This window comes from Protopterus annectens, chromosome 10.part0, assembly GCF_019279795.1.
Source record: "Protopterus annectens isolate FY-2018-M chromosome 10.part0, PAN1.0, whole genome shotgun sequence".
NCBI lineage: Eukaryota > Metazoa > Chordata > Ceratodontiformes > Protopteridae > Protopterus > Protopterus annectens.
This window is the reverse complement of record NC_056744.1, coordinates 1,829,397,050-1,829,415,974: the sequence shown is the minus strand read 5'-3', so window position 1 is coordinate 1,829,415,974 and position 18,925 is coordinate 1,829,397,050. Positions and strand designations below refer to the sequence as shown.

The 18,925-nt window shown below is 42.9% G+C and overlaps 1 protein-coding gene across 1 annotated transcript in view; it reads left to right on the top strand.

Annotated features, from left to right (window-relative positions):
- Positions 1-18,709, top strand: part of CD2BP2 (CD2 cytoplasmic tail binding protein 2) — a 1,650,073-nt gene extending 1,631,364 nt beyond the window's left edge. The window contains exon 7 of the mRNA XM_044086686.1: positions 17,880-18,709. Within this exon, the coding sequence (XP_043942621.1) occupies positions 17,880-17,990 (111 nt within the window). The 3' untranslated portion in view covers positions 17,991-18,709. The remainder of the gene's footprint in view (positions 1-17,879) is intronic.
- The last annotated feature ends 216 nt before the right edge of the window (positions 18,710-18,925 follow it).

Below are 18,925 nucleotides of genomic sequence, written 5' to 3'. Positions count from 1 at the left end.
AGTTCCATAAGTAGAATTACATGTAAAATGTAACTTTTTGTTTTTACGTTATACTGCACTTTTAGTTCCATAAGTAGAATTACATGTAAAATTTATCTTTTTGTTTTTACATTATACAGCACTTCTAGTTCCATAAGTAGACTTACATGTAAAATGCAGCTTTTTGTTTGTACGCTATTCTGCACTTCTAGTTCCAGAAGTAGAATTACATGTAAAATGTAGCTTTTTGTTTGTACGTTATACAGCACTTTTAGTTCCATAAGTAGACTTACATGTAAAATGTAGCTTTTTGTTTGTATGTTGAACTGCACTTCTAGTTCCATAAGTAGAATTACATGTAAAATGTAGCTTTTTGTTTGTATGTTTTACTGCACTTTTAGTTCCATAAGTAGAATTACATGTAAAATGTAGCTTTTTGTTTGTACGTTATACTATACTTCTAGTTCCATAAGTAGAATCACATGTAAAATGTAGCTTTTTGTTTGTATGTTGTACTGCACTTCTAGTTCCATAAGTAGAATTACATGTAGAATGTAGCTTTTTGTTTGTACGTTATACTGCACTTTTAGTTCCATAAGTACACTTACATGTAAAATGTAGCTTTTTGTTTGTACGTTATACAGCACTTCTATTTCCATAAGTAGAATTACATGTAAAATGTAGCTTTTTGTTTGTACGTTGTACTGTACTTCTAGTTCCATAAGTAGAATTACATGTAAAATGTAGCTTTTTGTTTGTACGTTATACTGCACTTTTAGTTCCATAAGTACACTTACATGTAAAATGTAGCTTTTTGTTTGTACGTTATACTGCACTTCTAGTTCCATAAGTAGAATTACATGTAAAATGTAGCTTTTTGTTTGTATGTTGTACTGCACTTCTAGTTCCATAAGTAGAATTACATGTAAAATGTAGCTTTTTGTTTGTACGTTATACAGCACTTCTATTTCCATAAGTAGAATTACATGTAAAATGTAGCTTTTTGTTTGTATGTTGTACTGCACTTCTAGTTCCATAAGTAGAATTACATGTAAAATGTAGCTTTTTGTTTGTATGTTATACTGCACTTCTAGTTCCATAAGTAGAATTACATGTAAAATGTAGCTTTTTGTTTGTACGTTATACTGCACTTCTAGTTCCATAAGTACACTTACATGTAAAATGTAGCTTTTTGTTTGTACGTTATACTGCACTTCTAGTTCCATAAGTAGAATTACATGTAAAATGTAGCTTTTTGTTTGTACGTTATACTGCACTTCTAGTTCTATAAGTAGAATTACATGTAAAATGTAGCTTTTTGCTTGTACGTTGTACTGCACTTCTAATTCCATAAGTAGACTTACATGTAAAATGTAGCTTTTTGTTTGTACGTTATACTGCACTTCTAGTTCTATAAGTAGAATTACATGTGAAATGTAGCTTTTTGTTTGTACGTTATACTGCACTTCTAGTTCCATAAGTAGACTTACATGTAAAATGTAGCTTTTTGTTTGTACGTTATACTGCACTTTTAGTTCCATAAGTAGACTTACATGTAAAATGTAGCTTTTTGTTTGTACGTTATACTGCACTTCTAGTTCCATAAGTAGAATTACTTGTAAAATGTAGCTTTTTGTTTGTACGTTATACTGCACTTTTAGTTCTATAAGTAGAATTACATGTGAAATGTAGCTTTTTGTATTTTGAACCCAGTTTGTGGCCTCATTCTTGTAGCTTCTTTCACATCACAGTTGTGGCAGGATCATGATCTACAACTAGATTTGAGCCTCATTTAGTCATTTATTACAACATTACTGGTAAACTTCTGCATAGTCTGGGGTAAGATTGCAGTAGTGGCAGTACTGTGAATTCTGCTCCAGGATTTGTGCTTCATAGAGTCATAGAATTTTTATTAGGCTTACAGTCCAGGGGGGGCCCTCTAAGCCCACCCAAGTTTTCTTGAAAGAATAATGACGTCCTGTATACAAATGGGCCATTGAAGACCAGGCAGTTATTAGCAATAATGACGTCCTGTATACAAATGGGCCATTGAAGACCAGGAAGTTATTAGCAATAATGACGTCCTGTATACAAATGGGCCATTGAAGACCAGGCAGTTATAAGCAATAATGACGTCCTGTATACAAATGGGCCATTGAAGACCAGGCAGTTATTAGCAGTAATGACGTCCTGTATACAAATGGGCCATTGAAGACCAGGCAGTTATAAGCAATAATGACATCCTGTATACAAATGGGCCATTGAAGACCAGGCAGTTATTAGCAATAATGACGTCCTGTATACAAATGGGCCATTGAAGACCAGGCAGTTATAAGCAATAATGACGTCCTGTATACAAATGGGCCACTGAAGACCAGGCAGTTATAAGCAATAATGATGTCCTGTATACAAATGGGCCATTGAAGACCAGGCAGTTATAAGCAATAATGATGTCCTGTCTACAAATGGGCCACTGAAGACCAGGCAGTTATAAGCTACCTCTGTCCATAAGGGACATGAGTGCCGGGTTTGATGTAAACTTCCTATTCCCCATCCACTTGTCTAGGTTGCGCTTAAACTGGGTAACAGATCAACTCAGATTCACATGGATGAGAAGTACTTCAGTACCTTTTTATATTTGTATATACTTGATTAAATTTGAATTCTGTGGTAGGATTGCAGTAGTGGCAGTATTTTGAATTCTGCTCCAGGATTTGCGCTTCAGTAGTTTTTATAGCTGTATACCTGTTTAAAGCTGCATTCTAGTGCCTTTGCCTTTCTTTTGAGTTTGGTATGGTCTTTACCAGTCTGTCACACCCCCTACTGAGAGATTAAGCTAAAAGTTTCTCTGAAATTCTAACAGCAGGACTAGAGCTCTAATTAAAAAACTTCCCCAACCCTTCCAGCCTTTTCTTGTCATGGTTTTAAAAATCTGTGTCTCTGGCTTCCACCCCTTATGGTAATCTAACTTCCAAAGTCCCTCCCTCCCTCCCCTCTTCATTGCTGCTGTCTGTTTAACCTATTTAAGTTCTTTTCCCACCCATAGTTTCCCATATATATCCATAATACTAAATGCCCACCCAGCAAACCAGTATGACACTTGAGTAAACCTCCCTCACTGCAGATTGTCTCCTGCTCATTGTCCCAGAATTTCCTTCAGCTTAGTACCCTTACCGCATTTTGAGGAGGATCTTGAGTTAATCCTGCTCCATCCTTGCAGATAAGTGATTTATTTTAGTTAACTGTTTAGAGTGATAATGCTTTATTTTTGTTTTATCTGTTGATTTTGTTTCTAAATCCCTCTAAAGGTCACTGATACTTGAAATTGCTTTTTCTGTGTAGTTTAAGTTGTTTTGTTGTAGCATTACACTTGCAAGGAATCTTTCTTGGTGTTGCATCAAGGCTTTAGCAGTGCTGTGTAGAGACAAACTCCCAGAAAGTAAATTTTATCTGTAAAACTTCATTAAAACTGAAACTGGACCTTCAGAATTGCCATTTACCTGAAACACTTGATATCCTTAAAGGGTAATTTGCATATATCCCACGTTGCCTCTGATACAAGAGGTAATTTGCATATATCCCATGTTGCCTCTGATACAAGAGGTTTAAGGTATCACACAGTGAAAAGTCTAGTTTTTTTAGATATTTCTTTTTATGTTTTAACCAGCTGTTTTTTCTGTGTGACCTTTTTACTCATTGTTTTAAAACTGAAACCTGTCACTTACTGTGGCTAGAACAAGGCCATTTCATGGAGAAGAGCTTAGAGCAGTTAGTTTGCTCATTAAACATTACTGCTATCAAATCTTGGCACAGTCTAACTTAGTGTAGTAAAAAAAAACAAAGACCACCCAAGGAGACCTCTGTAGTCAGTGACCTACAGTAACCCACCCAAATACAGGTCTGGACAACATCAGTATGCAATTTCCAAGCATCTCCATAGCCAGCTTGGTAGATATGGACATTGTGATAAAATCTAGCAATTGTCTCATGTAGACAGACATGGTAGATATGGGCATCCTGAGAAAATGTAGCAGTTGTCTCATGTTCATTGACCACCATTTAATCTTTGAAAACAAAAAAAACGAATGAGATGATAGAGAGATGCACTGCAACGTTTCATCGGAGGCAAAAACTGACAAAAGAATATGTTGTCGAGCACATACACCACGCACACAGTCCAACCTATGATGAGGTACTAAAAACAATTTTCCCAAACCTCAAAGACCTCCTAAGCCTGTAAACAGCAATGCCTATCCTCAACCATCTCTAAAGCACTCACTAAAAACAAAACTAAACACCAAACATATGCCTGTACCCAGTGGAGCCCCAAGAGCAAAGCCCATAAGGCAAGCTAGCACATCAGTTAGGACTCCTGTCATAGGGGACTGCATTGTATGACACACAGATTCCTCACTTGCTGGATGGAACAAAGAGAAAGTAACAGTCAATTGCTTATCTGGCGCCATTATCTGTCAGGTTGCACATACATTCAAGTCACTACACCACAGGTACCAGTATGATTCAGTCATAGTCCATGTGGGAGTTAACGACATGACATGTACTTCCCTGGACTATATGAAGAGAGACATTGTTGAGCTCTCTGAGTATGTGTCTCAGGCAGGTATGTGCCTTGCATTGAGCAGTATTCTTCACCAAGTGTGGTGTCACAGTATGAACAAAAGGTGATTGACTTCAATAATTGGCTGAGTTTCTGGTTTCTTTCCAGGGGGATTCAGTATCTGTCAGCATGGGTGGACATGGTTGACAGACTGTGCTGCTTTGCAAAGGATGGTGTACACTTGCCTGTACTAGGATTCTGAATATTGGCTAAAACTTTATCTACTCCCTTATAGCCTTTTTAGACATTGCCAAAATGACAAACCTACTGACATTGCAAATAAAACTCAATGTTAGGAGCCTAAACAAGAAACTCCGCACCCTACAAGCCCTCCTCACTCTGGAGAATATCGACAACTATGTCATTCCAGAGGCATGGTTTAAAATGTACATAAAGTAGTCTGGCAGTGCAAGGCTTCAGTGCCATACACATATTTTATCAGCTGCACAGACCGGGACAAAACATGGAGGAGTCTCAGTTTTATATCAGGAACAAGCGTTACTCCTTGTTGGTTAAACAAAGTGGTGCCCTGGAATTTATCCACATGCAAATCACCACAGACAAAGTCCTACACCATATCCTGCAAGCTGTAAGTCACTACACCTCTGTGTCCCTACAATCCCATAGCTCATACCTAGACCTACTGGAGATACCATTAAACCAAATACCCTGTTTATGGGAAACTGCTGTTCTGTGTACTGGGAAACATACACTGCCTCATACTCACAGACACAATGATTCCTGGTCTTTATTAACACAAACGCCCTTGAACAGGCAGTGCACACATCTACCAGAGGTTCACACATACTGGACGTGATACTCACCAATATGGGAGAGTGCTGCACCCCCCACATACCCCACAAAGCTGTATCCTTTGAAATAAAAATCAGCTCTGTAATCCCACCAAACCCTGTTAACAGTTAGGAACTATTCTAAAGCAAACTACATCCTATTAAACAGTAGTTTGTCAAAATTCAGAGCACTTCCCAACCCAAATTTTTAGTAACCTATGCATAATTTTTCACAAAGATCCTGTTCAACCATGTATACGGTTGTGTAGAGGCTGTTGTGCCTACTAAAAGTAGTCCCAAAACAAACCCTACTGGTGGACTCTCAACCGTAATAAGGTATATAACAGTAGTAAAAAAAGCCATGGTTAAAATCAAGAAGAGCTGCTCCCATAATGGCTAAAATCAAGAAGAGCAGCTCCCATAATGGCTAAAGTCAAGAAGAGCAGCTCCCATAATGGCTAAATTCAAGAAGAGCAGCTCCCATAATGGCTAAATTCAAGAAGAGCAGCTCCCATAATGGCTAAAGTCAAGAAGAGCAGCTCCCATAATGGCTAAAGTCAAGAAGAGCAGCTCCCATAATGGCTAAAGTCAAGAAGCACAGCTCCCATAATGGCTAAAAATCAAGAAGAGCAACTCCCATAATGGCTAAAATCAAGAGCAACTCTCATAATGGCTAAAATCAAGAAGAGCAGCTCCCATAATGGCTAAAGTTAAGAAGAGCAGCTCCCATAATGGCTAAAGTGAAGAAGAACAGCTCCCATAATGGCTAAAGTCAAGAAGAGCAGCTCCCATAATGGCTAAAGTCAAGAAGAGCAGCTCCCATAATGGCTAAAGTCAAGAAGAGCAGCTCCCATAATGGCTAAAGTCAAGAAGAGCAGCTCCCATAATGGCTAAAGTCAAGAAGGGCAGCTCCCATAATGGCTAAAGTCAAGAAGAGCAGCTCCCATAATGGCTAAAGTCAAGAACAGCAGCTCCCATAATGGCTAAAATCAAGAAGAGCAGCTCCCATAATGGCTAAAGTCAAGAAGAGCAGCTCCCATAATGGTAAGAGCTCTCTAATTAAATTAAACTGGAAACTGAGAGGACTAATTAAGTCCAGCTAAGCAAATTATGAGATCAGGATAGCTTCACAGGCTAAAGACAGCCACAAGGCCTTCTACAGCTATGACCAAATCCTCAAAGGCAGCACACACCAGTGTGCTGAACTGGTGGTCAAAGGTGCCACCTTCACGGAGCAGAGAGCCATAGCAAACTTGATGACCAACAAATTCAGCTCAAATGTCACTGTTCACTCCCTCCTGCCTCACACCATGAAATTCTACTAACATGCCACCCCCAACTTTTAACAGGGAGCAGGTCCAGGAGGTGCTTAGTAAGGCCAAAAACACAGCCTCATTGAGTCCTGACAGTATCCTGAGAGGCCTTCCACATAGCTTGAACAGGAGTCATGTTTTAACTATAGCCTCAAAGCAGACTTTGTACCACAAGAATGGAGGACTTCACCATTTATACAAGGCTCCTTTTGCAGATCCCGAGACTATCTCCCAGGGGCCTAAGGCAGCAGCTTCGACCTCAGTTAAAAACCGTCTCCCTTCTGAAAGGGAATCCAGGTCCTTAGAGAGATGGGGTAAAAAAGTATACACCTCTGCTACTCTCTCAGCTAGGGCATTGAACTGTCAGTTTCATATGATCCAATACCAGGAGTTTATGCTTGATCAGTTAACTAAGAAACTGTCCTCTGATGATTCTTTAGATAAGAAATATGTTCTAGAAATGGTGCATAACATTCAGCAGGTTAGTAACCATTCCTTAAAATGTGGCTATGATGCACTGGAGGCTTCCTTTAGATCAGCCATGACTGGCACAGTTATAAGAAGGCATGCATGGTTGAAAGAACAGGTCTTGCCGGATCATGTTAAAGCAAAACTATTAGATGCTCCTATGGATAAGGTCAGTTTATTTGGTTCTCCTGCTCAACAGGTACTGAAGAAAATGGAAGAGAAGGCAAAATCTGTACAAACAGTGAAAGATTTCTTACAGGTTCAGCCTCCAAGGTTTAGCAGGAACTGGCCTTCCAAAAATTGGTCCTTTCCAGACTCCTCTAAAACTCAGAGAGGCAGGAATAGGCGTTCCAAGAGGCAGAAATCAATCCAGAGGAGGTGCCTACAGGGGACGCCAGTGGCAAGGTAACAACCAGCGAGGCACAGACACAACTACTACCACTGCAACAGGACAATCACAGTGACTTGGCTCTGGCTCTGCCTACCAGGGAACAAATAGCAGCACCCTTAGGCGGAAAGTTAGCCTTATTTTCAAAAAACTGGCACTATATCACAAGAGACAAGTGGATTTTGCAAACTATAGACCAAGGCTACAGGTTTCATTTCCACACTTTACCAGGAAAAAGAGGAATGCTAAACCTACCACCAAATCAAAAGACAGAAGCTCTAAAACAAATAGCTAAATTAGCAAAGATGAGAGCTGTGGAAAGGGTACCATCTATGGAACAAGGCAAGGGATTTTACTCCAGACTATTCCTGGTACCAAGAAAAGAGAAAAATTGGAGGCCTATTCTCGACCTGTCCGCTTTAAACACATTCATCATTGTTCCAAAATTCAAAATGCTGACCCTACAGCAACTTCTTCCCATGCTGGGCAAGGAGTATTGGCTGGTAACTCTAGATCTCAAGGAGGCATACCTGCACGTCCCCATACGACCAAATTGCAGAAGATACCTCAGATTTCTTGCAGGATCAGAGCATTATCAATTCTCAGCATTGCCCTTTGGCTTATCTACTGCCCAGAGTGTTCACGAAATGCCTGGCATCAGTAATCGCTCACTGCAGGCTTCAGGGAATCCAAATATATCCATACCTGGACGACTGCCTGATACAAGCGGACAACCAAACAAGCTAACAGAAGACTTACAAAGAGTCATTTGCTTACTACAAGCCCTGGGATACACAGTCAATATAAAAAAGTCAAGACTGATACCATCCCAAAGAATAACCTTCTTAGGTGCAGAATTGGACACAGTAAAACAGATGGCATTCCTAACTGCAGAAAAACAAGAACAACTTCCTCTCTACTTCTTGGCATTAACAAAGCAGAACAAACTAACAGCAAGGAAAGTACTGCAGGCCTTGGGCTTCATGGCATCCTGCATAATCCTGGTCCCCCATGCCAGACTACATATGAGAAAGCTACAGTGGTACCTAAAGAATTTATGATCTCAACACAGGCACAGCTTAGAAACCGAAATACCACTAATTCCATGCCTGAAACAAGAGTTCCTATGGTGGGCTCAGGCATGCCAGTCAAACCCAGGTTTGCCCTTCCACAGCATTCAACCAAGCCAAACCATCACAACGGACGCCTCAGACCTCGGTTGGGGGGCCCACATGCTGGACAAGTGCATACAAGGCTTATGGACTCCAGATCAGCTGCACCTGCACATAAATCAAAAAGAAATGCTGGCAGTAAAACTAGCAATCCAGAATTTCAGACCATTCCTCCAAGAAGGCCAGTTGATGATAAGGACAGACAACACCACAGTCATGTGGTATATCAACAAACAGGGAGGCACTCATTCATACCCTCTATGCCGGATGGCACTGGACCTATGGAATATGGCTCTGAGTTACAACATTCAGTTACAAGCAATTTTTGTACCGGGAAAAGAAAACATCCTAGCAGACATATTAAGCAGAACTACCTCGGATGCTCATGAATGGATGCTACACCCGGACATCTTCAAGGTCATCACAAAGAAATGGGGACTGCCACAAATAGACCTATTCGCATCCCCACTCAATCACCAGCTCAGGAAATTCTGCACAAGGACGTACCACCCACTTGCTTGGAAGGTGGACTCTCTATCCTTCAGTTGGAAAGGCCTGACAGCATATGCATTCCCACCTCTTCCTTTGATGCACAAGGTGCTATTGAAAATCAAAGAGGACCGTCCAAGGATCATTCTGATAGCTCCAGATTGGCCAAGACAACATTGGTACCCATTACTGAGGAGCATGTCTCGGGGGGAAAATGTGGACACTACCCTTGATTCCTTTGATGTTAACTCAGAGCGACTACAACATCCTGCATCCAAACCTGAAAACTCTGCAACTGACTGCCTGGAACATTACATAAGAGCAACTAACCCAGATTTATCCCAAAGGGTTAAAGACATTATCCTTGAGGCCCGCAGACCCTCAACAAGAAGGAACTATGCAGGAAAATGGAAAAGGTTTCTCATTTGGAGTACCGAGAGGGGCAAAGATGTGTCAAAGGTAGACATTGCCAACATCCTGGAGTATTTGGCAGAGCTTTTCCATACAGGCCTGTCCTATTCCTCCATCAAGATACATGCATCAGCCATTTCTGCAGAATACAGCTTCGATCCCCCTGTCTTTTCGCATCCTCTACTCAGGCAGTTTCTGAGAGGAATTAAGAATGTAAAACCTCCTAGGAAACCACCATTACCAGCATGGGACTTGAAGTTTGTGCTAGAAAAATTGACACTCCCCCCTTTCGAACCAGCAGCAACAGCAGATCTTCAACACCTATCCTGGAAAACTGCTTTCCTGCTGGCAGTTACCTCAGCAAGAAGGGTTTCTGAGCTACAGGCTTTAATGGCAGTACAACCCTTCCTAATCTTCCATCAAGATAGAGTGTCCATGAGAACTAATCCTACATTTATGCCTAAGGTGGTATCCAGAGTGTCTTTAAACCAGGCAATCCACCTACCTACCTTCTTCCCCAATCCACAGAACAGGGGAAAGACTGCTGCATACTTTGGATGTACATAGACAGTTACGCTACTACCTGGACAGAACCAAGGGCAATAGAAAAACTGACCAGCTTCTGGTCGCATATGCAACAGGAAGGGAAGGAAAAGCAATTTCCAAACAGACAATCTCCAAGTGGATAGGAAATTGCATTAGATTCTGTTACTCCAACCATGGAAAGCAAATTCCACAGAACATAAGGCCTCATTCTACAAGGGCTACAGCCACTACCACAGCTTTCTTACGAGGAGTGGCTACCAAGGACATTATAGAGGCTGCTACTTGGACCTCCGTGCATACATTTGCCAAGCATTATAGCTTACCTTTATACTCTAGATCCCGAGCAGGGTTTGCCACTGCTGTTTTGCAAGGGATCCTAACTACACCATAATTTCTTCTTCCTCCTCCCCTAGTTTGGCTATGGTATTCTACCCATTTGTAAGGACTGCAGATGCATCCTTGAAGGACATAGTACAGTTTTGTACCTACCATAAATGTAGATGTCCGAACAGGATTGCATCTGCAGTCAGGATTACCCACCCTCCTTCCCCTCTGTGGTATTCCTAGGGTATTTGCCCACCTAATAGCTAGCTGGGGGGGGATCTCTTATGGTGTATTTGTTTGTATATATGTACATACATGATTATTTTTTGTATTTGCCTTCTACTATTTGGAAACATTGGCATTTATCCAAAATTTAGCTATCCAAGAGGGCAACTGGCATCTGGGGCAAGAAACACTGAGGAAAATGGCGTCGGCTGATGCCTTTATACCCGAAGAACTGCAGCTATGACGTCAGGTGAAGTGCGACACCAGCCAAGGCCAGACCCAGACTTTGGAATCCGGCCGACCGAAGGGCTGCCTGACGACAGGACAACCCATTTGTAAGGACTGCAGATGCAATCCTGTTCGGACATCTACATTTATGGTAGGTACAAAACTGTACTTTTTACTTAGAGGTATTAGTCTGTCCCCTTTTCCTTTACACTAGGTTCGTTTAAGTTAGAGAACCTAGTAAAACTTCCCTGGTTGTTGTTGTGAGAAGTAGGGTTAGATCTGTTTAAGTTAGAGGATCTAGCTCCTCTCTTGTTGAGTGAGTGTGTTGTTTTAGTTCTCTTCAATCGCCTATTGAGACTGCCATTATGTTGAAAGAACATAAACAGTCAGGATTTAAAAAGTGTACTAAATGGTCTCAAAAAATGTCCATCACTGATGGACATAGCGTCTGTGTGTACTGTTTAGAGGCCATACATCTTCAGTAGACTTGTCTCTTTTGCCATTCCTTTAGTCCTAGAGTGCTCTAGGAATGGAAGAATAAGTTGATTCTAAAATGATTGTTAAACCTTCTTTCGAGGAAGACCTAGCCAGTTCGTCCTCCTCTACTAGGTCGCATTCTTCCAGTAAAGATAAGAGCAAGACCTCCAAAAGGCCTTCTTCAGCCTCAACTTCTGTCTCTGAACCTTCACAAAAGTTACCTAAATCGGAGATGGTCTCTGTTTCTTCGGCTCCACTGTCCTCGGAGCCGATCGAGAGTCTGGACTCGGACATTGCAGTGTCGGCACCCAGTGCTTCGGTGCCGATCACTAGCAGTCCTCTTCGGAGCCGGTCTACAGACATTCCACCGATCTCCCCTACTTTAAAATCACCTATATTACAGAGAGCGAGGTCTCCAACACTGTTCTCCAGATCCTCCAGGAGCTTTTCTGAAGAAGACATCGAGAGAGTGGTGCTCAGACTCCTTATGTCTCCGGCCTTGCCAAAATTTTTATCGGCTCCGACCACTTCTGTCTCTGAGCCGACTCCTGTTATCGACCCTGCTCTTTTTCCTCCTCCAACCCAGATTGGGCAATTGGAGCCGATGCTGTCAGTACCGACTACAGTGGTGTCCTTGGCTGCAGCACCCCGGGTGGTTGTCTCCGACCCGAGCCCCGTTCCGACACTGTCGGCGCCATCTGAAGTGTCTGGTGTCCGAAGCTCTTTGGTTGGGCCCGAGGGGGAACACTTGGAACCGAACCTCTTTGGTGCCGAGTCTTCCTCTTGGTGCGTTGGCCCGAGTGAGCTCAGACCCTACATCGTTCTCGGAGCCGATACCTTTGGAGCCATCAGCATCTACGCTCTCCTCGGAGCCGGGGTGTCGTTCAGAGCCGGAGGAATCAGTTTTCGTGAAGATGAGGAGCATGTTGGATAGTTCATCCATATCACGAAGGAGTACCGAAGCTATACTCCCTCAAGCGCCGACTACGGTCTCAGCATCCTCTCTCCCCCGGGATGGTAGAGACTCACAGCCTCAGGACCCCCATTTGGGTGGTCCCCGATCTTCCGAGACCTCCCCAGAAGACCCCACTGAGGAGCCCCCTCGGAAGAGATCATGTAAGAGAAAGCAGTTAGACTCCGCTGAGTCTGTCGCATCTGACACTGACCTCGATGAGTCGGAGGGGTCCCCTAAGTCGTCCTCTGAAGATGTCTCCTTTGCAGACATTTTGGAGATCCTCAAGCAGAGAGGTGGCTGGCCCACCATTACCCATTCCGATGAGGAGTCAGTGTACCTGAAGGCTTTTGGGTCTCAATCCTCAGCTTCATGGGTGTCTCCTCCATTTGATGAATTGCTAGATCTCGTGAGTCAGAAGGCATGGCAGACTCCCGATGCCGTGGAACTGGTCCCCAGGAGGCCGAATAAATTTCTCTCTGCCCCAAGGACAGAGAGTTTTTATCTAAGGGTTTACCTGTTGATGCCATGGTGGTGGCAGAGGCCACTGAGAAGGAGCTAGCAGAGACGACTTCTATCCATCCACCTAACAAGGAATCCCGAACGATGGCTAGGTGCAAGAAGCGTATCTTCTGTTCAGCGGCTTTTACACTCCAATCGCTGAACTATCTATCACATTTTATGAAAATTCAGAGTGATCTCCTAAAGGAGTTAGGAGATGCTCTTCAGGGTACCTCGACTGAAGCAGTCCCATCTACAGTGTTTGCTCAGTTGGCTACCCTCACATCTATTGTTCACTCCTCCATGCGGCTGATCTCATATGCAGCTGATGGTGCGAGTAGGGCGGCGAGTTCAGGAGTCTCATTAAGGAGACATTCCTGGATGCTTCTATGCAACTTTGCTGAGCCTTTCAAGTCTACAATCACCAATGCTCCCGTGGACGGATCCTCTCTTTTTGGACCCAAGGTGAAAGATGCCCTCAGCAGGTGTGAGCAGGAAGGAAAGACACTCTCTGCCATGGGAGTCAGTTTTACCATTCCTTCTAGACCTTACGCTAAAGGTCAGAAGAGAGGCAAAATGTGGTTCAAGAAATCACAGAGACCTTACCAGGACACACAAGGTGATTCCTCCTTCAGAGGCAGGGGAGGAGGAAATAATGGTAGACGTCGCCCTAGAGGCAGGGGAGGCCCACAAAATCAGGGAGGTCGCAATTCCTTTTGTGACCGCCCTATCAGCATTCCTGATGTGGAACCCGACTGTGTCTCTGGAGCCGGTCGGGGGTCACCTGTCCTTGTACCCAGAAGCCTGACTAAATCTCACTCGAGACAAGTGGGTACAAGACATTATTACCAGAGGTTACTCTATACCCTTTTCCCTTCCACCATGCCCTCCCAAAAGGATCCCACCTGTACCATCCAATCACCAGGATCAAGCAGCTGTAGAGATAGAAAAGCTGCTATTAAAAAGAGCCATCCAAAAGGTCCCAGTAGACCAGACAGGATTCAGAACATACTCTAGATTCTTTTTAGTTCCAAAAAGAACAGGGGACTGGAGACCCATCCTAGACCTCAGCAGGTTAAACGAGCATGTAAAGAAGTCCAAGTTCCAAATGGTCACTCTACAATCCATACACCCTTGTTGGGGAGAGACAGCTGGATGTGCTCAATAGATCTCCAGGATGTCTACTACCACATAAGGATGGACAAAGCATCAAGGAGCTACCTACGCTTCCTGCTGGGAGCCAATCATTACCAGTTTCGAGCGCTGCCCTTTGGTCTCACCACAGCCCCCCGGGTGTTCACCAAGTGCATGGCAGTAGTCACAGCTCATTTGCAGTGCCAGGGAATCCAAGGCTTTCCATACCTGGATGATTGGCTCCTGACCGCCACCACCAGGCATCTCCTAATTCAGTCAAGAGATTCCACAATCAAGCTCTGTTCCCAGTTGGGAATCTCGATAAACTGGGAAAAATCCTCTTTTTTTGCCCACTCAATCTATAACTTTTATAGGAGCAAACATAGACACGGTCGAGATGACAGCCGGACTGCCTACAGGCAGAATACAGAATCTTGTGCAACAAATTTATAGAATACTTCCCCTTCAGAGTCAAAGCGAAGGTGGTGTTGCAGCTTTTTGGGACTATGGTGTCAACATAACCTTTGTACCTTTAGCAAGGCTACATATGAGAATACTCCAATGGCTCCTGTCATCCCAGTGGTCATTTCAACAGTTGCCTCTACATCATCAGATCCTGATTACAGATTCTTGCAAAAAGGACCTACGCTGGTGTATTCAACCAGGTCATCTTACCATAGGGATTCCCTTTGTACCGCAGAAACCTGTTGCCACTTTGACCACGGATGCCTCTCAGGTAGGGTGGGGCGGCATTATCTTGGTAGGACTGTCCAAGGCACATGACAAGAGCACGAGGCCTATCTGCATATCACTGTCCTAGAGATGAGGGTGGTGCTTCTAGCGTTGCAAGCACATCACAACTTTCTCCCTCTGGGGACGATAGCTATCTAGACCGACAACATGTCAGTTGTCTGGTATCTAAACAAACAAGGGGGAACCAGATCATACCCCTTATGTCGAGAGGCCATGCGAGTTTGGGATTGTGCGATTTCTACTTAACGCTTTCTCATTGCAACGCATATCCCGGGGACTTCCAATGTAATAGCGGACAAGCTAAGCAGGGCAATTTTGTTACCTCACGAATGGTTCTTGAACCAGAAAATAGCCAGTTTGATCTTTCACAAGTGGGGACAACCCTGCTGCGACCTCTTTGTCAGTCCCATCAACACCAAATGCAGCACCTTTTTCTCTCTCATCACCCCTCCGGGGGAGTCTCCAAGAGATGCACTCGTCCACGATTGGCCCCCGGGACTCCTTTATGCTTTTCCTCCTTTTCCACTCATCCCCAAGGTCATACAGAAAGCAATGCTGTTGGGAAGCAAGATGATCCTTATCAACCCTTACTGGCCTCATCAGATTTGGTTTCCTTTTCTCTGGCCTCACCTTTTGGACTGCCCATGGATGCTGGACCCAGTGCCAGACCTCCTGACACATGTCAGGTTCTCTTCACCTTAGTCTCCACACTCTCAAACTGACAGCATGGCTGCTCCAGTTCCGTCACTAGTCAGGCTTCATGATTTGTCTCCAGCTGTAACTCATATTATTACCTCTTCTCACAAGCCTTCGACCAGAAAATTGTATCATAGTAAATGGAAGAGAGATTCCATATGGGCACACAACAGATAAGTTGATCCATTTACAGCTCCCATTACTATTGTTCTAGAGTTTCTTTCAGAACTCTTTCACCAAGGTTCAGCGGCTGCTACACTCCGAGTTCAACTAGCAGCAACATGTAATTTTCATGTGGGGATTAATGATTCCAGTCTTATGTCTCACAAACTGTGCAAATCCTTTCTTAAGGGTTCCATTATCTTAAGACCTCCTGTGCAAGACCCCATTCCACCTTGGAACCTGAATACAGTCCTGTCTAGACTTACTCTGCCACCCTTTGAACCAGCCCATAGTTGTCAGTTGAAGTTTCTGTCTTGGAAGACTCTTTTTCTGGTAGCAATAACCTCAGCCAGGTGAATTTCTGAATTACAAGCTGTGTCTGTTAAACCTCCATACTTAATTTTTCACAAAGATAGGGTCGCTGTCCGGACCAACCCTTCTTTTATTCCTAAAGTCTGTTCTCAGTTTCACTTAAACCAAAAAATTGAATTGCCAGTGTTCTTCCCTAACCACTCCTATAAAGCAGAGTATACATTAACTGGATGTGCATAAGCAACTGCGTTTCTATCTCCACCGGACCAAAGGATTTAGAAAATCAGAACTGGATCTCTAGTTGTATTTCTTTTAGTTACAGTTCTCAGGGAAAGGAGTTACCCTTTAAAGTCCAAGCGCATTCCACCAGGTCCTTCTCTACGAAAGGAGTTACCCTTTAAAGTCCAAGTGCATTCCACCAGGTCCTGCTCTACGAAAGGAGTTACCCTTTAAAGTCCAAGCGCGTTCCACCAGGTCCTTCTCTACGAAAGGAGTTACCCTTTAAAGTCCAAGTGCATTCCACCAGGTCCTGCTCTACGAAAGGAGTTACCCTTTAAAGTCCAAGTGCATTCCACCAGGTCCTGCTCTACGAAAGGAGTTACCCTTTAAAGTTCAAGTGCATTCCACCAGGTCCTTCTCTACGAAAGGAGTTACCCTTTAAAGTCCAAGTGCATTCCACCAGGTCCTTCTCTACGAAAGGAGTTACCCTTTAAAGTCCAAGCGCATTCCACCAGGTCCTTCTCTACGAAAGGAGTTACCCTTTAAAGTCCAAGTGCATTCCACCAGGTCCTTCTCTACGAAAGGAGTTACCCTTTAAAGTCCAAGCGCATTCCACCAGGTCCTTCTCTACGAAAGGAGTTACCCTTTAAAGTCCAAGAGCTTTCCACCAGGTCCTTCTCTACGAAAGGAGTTACCCTTTAAAGTCCAAGCGCATTCCACCAGGTCCTTCTCTACGAAAGGAGTTACCCTTTAAAGTCCAAGCGCATTCCACCAGGTCCTTCTCTACCTCTGCTGCTTTCCAAGCCAGGACACCTATTGATAGTATTTGTGCAACAGCAACATGGGCTACCCTAATACCTTTATTTCCCATTATAAATTGGATTTAACTTCCAGGGGTAGAACTTCGTTTGGTTCCACAGTACTCAGGAGTATCTTCCAGTGAGGTACCCATTCAAGATGCTAGGGACGCTGTCCCACACATAATAATGTAGGTGAGATAGGACTACATAACATAAAGAAGTTATGTACTCACCATAACGATCCATATATGTAGTCCATCTCACCGAACATTATTATAAACATAAAGAAGTTATGTACTCCCCATAACGTTCCATGTATGTAGTCCGTTCCATGTATGTAGTCCATCTCCCCGAATATTATTAGGAACCCACCCACTAGCCCCCTTCCTGGAGGATCTGGATACAGTTTTTCCCTTTCTACAGTGGTTTTTGCCACAAGGGCTCCTTTTATTACAGTTTATTCTTATGGTCCTTTGTTCCTTTTTCATGTCTGATTCTGGTAGACTAATAGCAAACAAGATCTGGGGAATGTGCGCATGCATCATGGGATACCTATTAGCCACGAGCCAATCAGATGTTTTCAGGCTTTTTAAGTGGCCGAGTCAGAGCCGAGGATCAGCTCCGAACCCACATGTATTAATGTTTGGCGAGATGGACTACATACGTGGAATGTTATGGTGAGTACATAACTTCTTTTTTTGTAGATGTCGACATGTGGAAGTTGTGTGTGTTATAGCTGCTCTGGTTTCCTCCCCAAAGGTCTTCAGTTATGGTAAATGCGCACATTGTCTGTCTTGTGTTAATACTGCCATATTTGTGTTGTGTCTGTTTTAGTATGGACTTTGGAGTAGTTCTTTGTGCTTCATTCTTAGTTCCCAAGAGCCCTGCTAATTCTGTTTTTCTTTCCCTGTTTCCCTACAGCAATGGGTAGAGGACGGCTACTTCCCAGAGGGAGTATATTGTCGGCGAGTGGGCAACCCTGACGCACCTTACTATAACTCCAGACGAATAGATTTTGATCTTTACACATGACAGACCCAACTAGATCCACTTGAAACTTTTTGTGTTTTTGGTTTTATCGCCTCTCATTTTGTTATATATTTTTTTAATTCTGATGATGAGTGTTTCAGTTTTGGTGAGACAACGTTTACTTCTCCTCCCGGATGGACAGAACTATCTGTCTTGGTAATTACTTGGTGTATCAGAGGCACTTAGAGTATTGCAGTCGAGAGGATGCTGCATTGAAATTTGTGTTGCTGGCTTCACTGTTCTTTGCAGATTCCTGGATCAGATGCTTAAAACAGAAATTATATATCCCTCATCCTGAGGCCTTTTATGTTTTTTTGACATTAAAGCAGGAAAACAATTTTAAAAAATCAGAGATCTGAACCATATGCAGAACACTAGAAGGACACTGCTGGAAGTGCTGAATCGTGGTTGTTCTATGAGAAGGTATAATCGTGGAAGTGTTTTATTGGGGGACACTTAACTAAATATTTACTATTGCAAAATGAATAAGCTAACTTTGGTGGTATGGAGAAGCACGAATGATGTTTTGTACAGAGACTGCTTGGATTTCGTATCATTTTAAGAAGGGGACACAGTTCATGTGATAATTTTGCTGAATTCCTGCTTCTTTTGTTCAGATGACATAAAATGTAAAAAAAAAAAAAAAAAAAAAAAAAAAAGATTTTACAGAAACTTCATATTAAGTAAATAGATTCTAATCAGTCTCATAGAGTTGTGTTTTATTTTTGACTCTGATTTTTTTTGTAAGTCGCTACTACGACAGGTAAGAAAGCAGTTTTTGTTTTGAGTTCTGATGTGTAAAGTATTTATTAAATTTTATTTTAAAGCCCTTGCAATGATTCAGATAAGTGTCTCCTGTCAGAATATTTAGGTTCTTGTGCAGACCCTTTCTTGCTTAGGCAGTTTATTGTAATGGTTTGTCATCCACATCTGTACAT